Source organism: Verticillium alfalfae, genomic scaffold (assembly GCF_000150825.1).
Source record: "Verticillium alfalfae VaMs.102 supercont1.12 genomic scaffold, whole genome shotgun sequence".
In the NCBI taxonomy this organism is placed as follows: Eukaryota; Fungi; Ascomycota; class Sordariomycetes; order Glomerellales; family Plectosphaerellaceae; genus Verticillium; species Verticillium alfalfae.
The window spans coordinates 330,735-339,263 of record NW_003315027.1 but is presented as its reverse complement, the minus strand read 5'-3'; the positions used below and the strand labels follow the sequence as shown (position 1 = coordinate 339,263).

At 51.6% G+C, this 8,529-nt stretch overlaps 3 protein-coding genes across 3 annotated transcripts; 1 reads left to right on the top strand and 2 right to left on the bottom strand.

The window, feature by feature from the left end:
• Positions 1 to 1,033: 1,033 nt before the first annotated feature.
• Positions 1,034 to 1,520, bottom strand: VDBG_08332 (predicted protein; the record flags this gene model as incomplete). The annotated part of the gene is made up of 3 exons (XM_003001241.1): positions 1,034 to 1,164; positions 1,216 to 1,302; positions 1,358 to 1,520. 3 exons carry the CDS (start codon positions 1,518 to 1,520, stop codon positions 1,034 to 1,036), a joined length of 381 nt encoding a protein of 126 aa, XP_003001287.1.
• A 1,347-nt stretch (positions 1,521 to 2,867) lies between these two features.
• Positions 2,868 to 3,087, bottom strand: VDBG_08331 (conserved hypothetical protein; the record flags this gene model as incomplete). Its single annotated transcript, XM_003001240.1, has 2 exons — positions 2,868 to 2,920; positions 2,973 to 3,087. The coding sequence occupies 2 exons, from the start codon at positions 3,085 to 3,087 to the stop codon at positions 2,868 to 2,870; spliced, it is 168 nt and encodes a 55-aa protein (XP_003001286.1).
• An 878-nt stretch (positions 3,088 to 3,965) lies between these two features.
• VDBG_08330 (HET domain-containing protein) lies at positions 3,966 to 7,016 on the top strand (the record flags this gene model as incomplete). The annotated part of the gene is made up of 2 exons (XM_003001239.1): positions 3,966 to 6,444; positions 6,622 to 7,016. The coding sequence occupies 2 exons, from the start codon at positions 3,966 to 3,968 to the stop codon at positions 7,014 to 7,016; spliced, it is 2,874 nt and encodes a 957-aa protein (XP_003001285.1).
• Between the last annotated feature and the right edge of the window lie 1,513 nt (positions 7,017 to 8,529).

Genomic DNA, 8,529 nt, shown 5'->3' with positions numbered 1-8,529 from the left:
GCTCGCGTCCCAGGGGTTGCTGGCGCGGTCTTCGGGGGCGACGTCAGGCAGGAAGGCGATGAGCTCGAGGTAGGTCCGTCTGGGAGGAGGACGAGGGTGTTGGCGGTGCGGTTGTCCGCGTGCTGGCCGCCGGGATAGAGGTGGAAGGCGGAGCGGAGCATTCGGGCGGGGAGATGAGGGCGGAGTGGGGGAGGAGAATGACGAGGTGGTCGAGGAACGGAGCGGACATGATGGGCAGGCTCTCTTGGGAGGGGTGATGTTTCAATGCAGCAACAAGTAGATGTCTCTCTCAAGAAGGTCGGCCGGCTACGAGGAATCGCTTTATAAGGCGATGGGGCTTGATGGAGCATGAGATGAGGCGAGGCCCCGCTGCGATGGTGTCATGCATTGAACATGATTCTCTTGACAGAATGCCTTGACTGACCTTCTTAGAACAAGAGGACTGCCGACAGCGAACCGGAGAACAGCTCGTTACCATTGTGCCAATGCTGGTGCGATGCGGGGTTCAACGGACCTTAGTCAGCTGCGTCATTGAGTTCAAGCTGATGCACGGCGATGCCATTGCCATGTCTGAAATCAAGATACTTGCTAGATATGTTGTCTTTTACGTCAGATTGGTACGCTGCCCAGTCGAGTGGGATGTTAGAACGGCGCCCACACGTGAAGCACGGGGAGGAACGCTAGTTCTGTTCTCATGGTCCCGTCCGCCGAACGATAGATACATGCCACTTACTTATATGCATAGCTTACTCTTTGATACAATTTCGCCTAAGATAGTTGAGGTCAATGAAACTAACGTTTACCCCTAGGATCGCAATACTTAAATCCAAATACGGGTTGCCCAAGTCAGCTAATATACATTGAGTCCTTATTCGCCTCTAGTATTAGTACAGTACTGTTACAAAGCAGACGCCGTTTTCCGGTCACGCCATGCCACGCCACGTCGGTGCAACGCAGCGGCGGAGCCACTGCTCGGCTGGCGCGGCCGAATTCAATGTCGCCAACGGGATGCAATAGAAGCGCACCCTCTGATCTATCTAGCCATCCATACGGGATCAGCGTCATCTGCCACAGCGTCTTTGAAAGCATGTGCGTCCAGCCAGCTCTCTGCCGTTTCCTTCTGGGCGTACTGGGCATAGAACTTATCCAGTGACTGGTTCAATTCTATTCAGTGTTAGCGCCGTAACTTGGTAAGGTGGATAGATATGCTCAGACCTTGTAGCGGCATGCCACGCGATGGCTGAAGCGTGAACCTGGACATATACTCGTTGATGAGGATGAGGTGGCTAGGGATTGGGGTTCCTATTTCGTTTATGTCAGGTTACACGGCTATTGCATTCATGGAATCCGCTCCTACCCTGAGCAATGGTGTACACAAATGGCGTGTCAACCTCGTGCCCTTCATCTTCTCGGTCAAGCACGTAGTCAAAGTGCATGCGAATGAGCTCTTGCATCATGAACGTGTTGGGGAACATGACGGCGCCATTCGAAACTGTCAAGGGTTCAGCCCTGTGTTCCATGGAAGCTGGCCAGACTACCAACCAGATCTGTTGAAGGCCGGATACACAATGCCGCTAGGCTCTACAGTCACTCCCTCGTCAGAAATATCATGTGGCCTCTCATCTTCCTCCTTGGAATCGAACAGGGACGAGACGGGCTTAGGGGCGTAATAGTGAAGAGTGGCAGGGAACGACGAGTATATCGCCTTGGCTGAAAACTGTCGTCGAATCACGACTTGCGGTCGGGTTTGGAGGACAGTGCTGCGAGCACGTCTGAAAATGGCGACAAAGGGGCGGTTCATCTTCCTACCTTAAGGGAGTTGACGCGATGATGATCAGTGCGAAGATAGGCAAGGTGCCTACTCATGGGGATGTAACAAACCAACGGCCTAACAAGTCTCAGTGTTTAGTTTGGCCGAGGGTCCTCAATAACCTATCGGATAGCGACAGCGCAGGAATAGCGACAGTGCAGAGCTGGGCCCACCTAAAATTGGCAGGCACATAGTCCAAAAGTGTCAACTCTCGTCCTCTTTCTCTACGGCGCAAATTTATAGAATATCGCATCTGTCTCCTACTCAGTGTGCATTACGATCATCCAAAAACAGTACCCATTGAAAGCAATCAACTGCAGTGTCCGCGACATCGGTGGGCTGCATGCGCTACAAAACGATGACAGCGAAACTGAATCAGGTCGTCGGGCAACATGTTGCCTTTGAGAGTCGGGATTCCTGGACGATGGGGACTTGGGTAGACGGCTTACCCTCGGGAATCGCATAGACGACCACATTGGACCCCTTGAAATCTCTCAATAGCTTCGTCTGCTAGCCGTCGAGGGGCCGCATAAAGCTCCATTGGTGTCTAGGTCTCAGGGGCAACTTCAGCACACAAATTGACGACTGGGTTAGAGGTAATTGTCGGTAGTATGAGTTCTTTTCACCCAGTTTCAAGTTCACTGTGTGCCATCTTTGGCAAACATTCAGGTGGAATATCCCAGCTTGACATGCCCAATGCGACGTTTCGCGCAGTCTGTTCACAAGGGAAAGCATTGAATATTCAACGTCTTGCGTGGCACTCTGTCAAGATATCACCTGTCTATTGCCACAATAACAAGAAGGAGAATCGCAGGTAGTCAACTTCGTTGCTATGTCTTCCGAAAATCTGAGGCCTCGGTGGCTCTTGGATAGGCTTCCAGCCACTGCTCCCTCGTGAACGCCTTGGCATTGGCCATGAAGAAGCGTGTGATCTTGACTTCCAGCTCTTCCAATGTGGATCAACCTTCAATCACAGCATCCAAAATACACGAGAACTCACCTTCAAGACCCATTGCCGTTGATGGCTGCAGGGAGTAGTGGTCTGACCGCTCGTGGACTAGGAGAAGGTCTTCAGGAAGTGTGGTTCCTTCGCCGCATTTGTTAATGTCTCTTTATTGTCGCGTCAGGGGTAAAAGGATGCAGTTAAGTGCTGTTCACCTACCCTCGGCAACTGAATAGACAATGGTGTCACTGCCATGGAAACGCCAGGACACCAGCGATTGCTGGTAGGGCGAATTGGGCCTCATGGATGCGCCGTTGGGGGCTAGTACGTTCATAATCAGGATCAGGAGGATATGAACCGGCTCGTTGTCTCCTTTCTGGATGACTGACCTATGTAGCTGGATGGCTCGAGAGCCTTCGATTGGACGACTCCGTTTTCCGCCACAATGTCGTACGTTCGTCGCCTGGGTGACCAAGGGCGCACTTTGACCGCATAGCCGTTGTTCACGCGAAAGAGTTCCTTAGGATATCTTTTGAACACGGATACCAGACTAGGCGTTGACATCTTCAGGATAGGGCTCTGTGGTGGTGATAGCGGTGGTGATGCTGCGAACGATATTGCCTTGAACTTGGATTGATCGAGATGAAGAGGTGACCTATCAGTGCCTTAGGCAAGAATTGTACAATCGGGGGCGAATGAATGTCTTGTGGCAATGAGGTTCAGTTAGGCTCACCTCGATGCTTGTGCATTATTTCGAGACTCGGCTTCCATCATGGGTAAAATGATGGATTGAACACCAGCAGATTGGGTAAAAGTATTCTAGTGGGCATGCGACATGCTTTCAGGATAGGAAGGGGGTTGTAGTCCCATTGTAGGTATGCTCATTGAAAACGGTTGAACCTAGAACCAAATGCTGCATCATGAAGCCAATCTGTTTAATATTTTTGCAACAAGCTGCATTTTGCGACATACTTCCTCTTGGAATTCCCTGGGTTTGTTTGATGGGTCGTGAATGCTTCGCTTGGGGTCGGAATCAAGTTAAATGTCATGTCCCTGAGTGTCGAGAGTAAAGCCGCTTGCGCTTACGCATTCTTCCGAAAGTTGGTGCAAGGATTCAAAACTGGGCAACACGCTACTGCGGCAAAGCAACAACCCCGCCGAAGTTCATCGTAAACCAGCATTCATCTATCGGCATCGAGATCTTCAGACAGAATGGAATACCTCGCGACACCGAAAAGTTCGAGACTCTCGCCTGTCATTGTACCTTATTTGCCTGGCTTTAGTCTCGATGACGACGAGTTCAGCTTGTACCCATACCGCGCCGGCTGTGGACATAAGCAGATTCTTGACATCACACTCCCCGCCCGGAAGCTTGCCAGCCTCGCCCAAGAATGGCTGTTCTTCGGGCTGATCGACGGTCTACTCGGTTGTTCTGTGGAAAGATCTCGATTCATCAGCAGCGACGGGCAATCGATCGATGCCACAGCCTTGCAGGCGATTATGACCCAGGTCACTCTTGACCTCCGATCAGCAGACAGCCAAGGGCGTATCAAGACAATCCAGCACAGACTTCAAACGGCTGTCGACACCAGCAAAAGGCTGGAACGGGTGGTCACGGACGATGAGCCGAGCATTGCCATCTTCTTGTCAATCAGAATACTGACGGACTTCATCAGTGGCTTCATTGACACTGGCTTGCTGGCCGGAGATTTCTATGGCTTGACAACAACTACACTGACATCGACTCGGGCTCCCCATGTTACAGTGCTTGAGGACGCATCTGTCAAGCTTGATGAACTGACACCTGTGCAACGACTGCTATTTGACCGGCTCAAAGACAACGGCTGGTGTCACTCACAGATCATCACCGTCTTTTGCCGCGCCGAGCACCTCATGGTCTACTATCTCAGCTTTCTGGACCGTGATGAGGGCCCTGATATCAATCATGGGGCCTGTACCTATCTCCACTGCAAAGCATACAACACCAGCGCGTCCACCAAGAGCGCGCGTCACGTTATTGATGGTTGTCAGTGCGCTCTGGTCAGCCTGCCTGAAAAGGACCTTATGCGCATTATCGAAAATGATAAGATTCCGCTGGTGAGAATCAAGATAGCAGCGGATGAAGAAGCTTTCTTAGAGCTTGAGGCGTGCTCAACGTTTTCGGATGCGCAATACACAGCCATGTCACATGTGTGGATTGACGGGATGGGCAACCCCGAAAAGAACGCACTGCCGACATGCCGGCTCACCAGGATCGCCAAATCCCTATCGTCGCATGACCAACTCGGCGAGAAATCCACTCGAACGCCTAAACGAAGCCCACTCTTCTGGATGGATACTCTCTGCATTCCCGTGTCTCCACAATATGCCAACATAAGACAAAAGGCCATCAGCAGAATGGCACTTATCTATACTGCAGCCGCTCAAGTCCTTGTTGTGGATCGCGATTTGGAAAATATGAGCATCTCAGAACGCTCTACTGCGGAACTGACTGCGTGGACGGCAACTTCTAAATGGAACACGCGGTGCTGGACCCTGCAAGAAGGGGTTCTTGCACGGAACTGCCTTTTCCAATTCAAAGACACAGTTGTTTCGATCACTGTTGAGGATCGTTTCGCGCAAGACATGAGGATGTTCGCTCATGATAAGCCATTCTGGTATGGCCCTGTGATAGGGGTCTACTGGTTCGGGGAGCGTCTCGGGTGGACCACCATTGCTGCCGCGAATCGGTGGATTGACGGACCGCCAATCAACCACGCCACTGTTGCAAAGGGTGGGCTGTTCTACGGCACCGAGCCAGCGGAGAATATCACAAAAGACCTGATCTATCGTGCCTTAAGGCTGGCAACAAGCTCAATCTCGGCTCAGAGGCGACCGTTAGAACAGTTCCGGCACAATGCCGCTCCCCCGAGCCCCGAGGTCAAGTATCTACGCCTTCTAGATATATGGAACCTCCTAGGTCGACGGCATACTACCAAAGCCGAGGATCTCCCAGACATCATTGCCAATCTGACGGATGTCAGGGCCTCCCGACTGAGAGACTTTGATGAGTCAGTTGACAGAATCAAGGTCATTCTCAACTGCATGGATATATTTCCCGCTGAAATCATGTACAACGACTATCCCAGACCTCGCGCGGGCAAAAACTCCGCCGATCGATGGATTCCCTCGAGTCCTGGAACAGAACAGGTATTCGGAGACGCGCGAGTGTCGCCCAAGCCTGATGGCCTTCTTGTGTATTCGGGGGCCTGGCTCACGTCGAGGGTCTTGAAGTCTGGCATCTTGTTGACAGAGCCAGGTGCTATGCTTCTATCGACCTTCCGCATTCGTATGACCCAGAACGAAACCAATTTTGAAGTCACTCTGAAATGCCTACTACCAGAACAGGATGAATTCCTGAGGAATGAAAGCCAGCAAGCCTGTCTGATGCTCGACATACATGTTCCAAAAGTCGAAGGCAAACTCGGTCAGATTACTGATGAGGTGCTGGTTCGTGGAGCCAGGTTATTGCTTCTCTCGTCAAGCGAATTGGGTAAGAAGCATGGAACTGTGCGCGCAAGGTTCGATTGTCCTCTTCGGGGGGTTGCTCGAGTCTGCAAAGAAGAACAGGCCCCGCCTGTGGTGGTCATTCAACCCCCTTTGATCGCGTTACGGGAATTGCCACCCGTTTGCGACACGTTCATTGAGCAATGTGAGTCGGTACTCCTCCTGCGCCATAGGTGTTTCTTTTTCTGACATGTTTCATAAGCCCTGGATGAAAGGGTTCTAAAGGCTTGCGCGAATGGTGGCAAAGACGTCAACATTTCCAGGTACCCAGACAAGCGACCACTCATGCGCCAACTGAAATTTGGTTCAACAAACTTGACAGTCCTTGTTGGCTTGGTCATGGTCCTCAAAGCCAAATACTCATGTGGTCTGCAACGCACCATTCTCATGCGACTTGCTGATGTGATCGGTATGAGTGGATCTTTCATTCTCGTTCATGTCATGCGTTTCATCAGCTACTTGGAGGAGGTAGACATGCTCAACAGGCGCAAGGCGATGTTTGAGGAGGGATTGACGCGCGGACAGTTGATTGGCAGTTGGTGGGTGAAGCTGTCACTGATTTTGTTGCCGAATGTGATGCTGGCTATTGGTTTGGTTACCTCTATTTTGCTGGGCACTTTGGTGTTCGACTGGGACAAGGGATTCATGAGAGAGTGGACGTATTATAGCTATATTAGTCCCGGACCTGGGGACTACGTGGGCCGTTGTCATCGATAAATGACGGGATGCTGGATTTTAAAGTTGCTGCAGCTCATGTATCGAAGGTAGGCGCAACTATCAGAGCAAGGCTGTACGCAGGGTGCAGTGCTATTCAGCAGATTCTTGCCGCGATCAAATGTTAGGTTTGTGGTAAAATAACATCCAAAATGAATTTTTACAGCGGAAAATATTGCCCGTTGTCAATGCTTGGTTTGGAGCAGTGTGGGGAGGGCTTCCATGCGTAGTCGGAAGGCAATAGATCATGGGTATAGGGGTGTGATACATATCAATTCTAGCCCTCCGTAGCTTGAAGGGCCCTCCGCGGTCCTTATATATACGCTCTCGTGACCCTTAGCCCCTGACTAGCCCCCAATGCCGTGGCTCCGTAGGGGTCTCCTGATAGGGCATCACGTTCTCCATCTAAGTTTATCACGCCGAATGGAGAGATGAAAGTATGATATGAACCCTGAGTAATGATAGAAGGTCTAGAAGACGGTCGAAGAGAGATTCACGCTTGACCGAATTGCAGTCGAGATCTATCACGACCTCAGGGGATACATCACTGGAGGTGGCGGCCTGGAAGAGACTCAACTAGCCGAAGTCAAGTCCTCATGTCATTCCTGTTGCTGTCGCTCGAATACTAGATTCTTCTCTTTCAAGCCGCATCTGCATTGCTGGCATCTACGCTACTATGATCCATCCTCTCCATAGATCCTGTGAATACATCTCCCGCTAGCAAGCCACCTGATGTAAGCGGGCGGGCGTGAGACGGAGATACACCAACATAATCTTGGTCCAATTTGGTGGGAGTCGTTATGTCCAATACGTGGATCAGTGGTGCGCTTCGGGGAAGGTCAAAGCCCCTCCAAGCCTTTCTGGTATGCTGGCAAAGCCCACCTCGTCATCCAATCTGACTCCATCACCCTCTTTACATCTGGTCGTTCGCTCGGCCTCCATGCAAGCATCCACCATAGGAGTTTAAACAGCGCATCCCGCTCCTCTTCACTAATCGTTTCCATGTTCCTAGACTGTCGCGGGTTTTGAACCCACTGCTCGAACCGTCGTTCCCAAGACCAGATATCAGATGCGTTGCTTAAAGGCTTGCCGCCGTCATCGTACCACTTCGGGCGCTTCTCCCATTTTCCCCACCATTCGGTTGGCATGAGGCCCTGAAGCTCTACCTGCTGCGCTGTAATCTCGTCCTGCGGTGCGAGGAATCCGTCGATAAGCGACCTATGGGCGAGGAGCTCGAAAATCACACACCCCAGACTCCAAATGTCAGAAGAAAATGCGAGGGGCGTTGCGGGCTCAAAAAAAGCCTCAGGCGGACGGAGGATAAGGGGTGTGTATGACTCGAATCGAGACTTGTCGCCTGGGCGAAAGGCAACTCCAAAGTCGCTCAGTATAAGCTTTGCCTCACCTAGGGTGATCTCATTACTTGGTACACCCAGCCACACTGGTGGCACCACGTAGGAAGGGACCCCGAGGTCCGGCGACGCTGCCTGCGTTTCGAGACGAACAACTGGCTCTT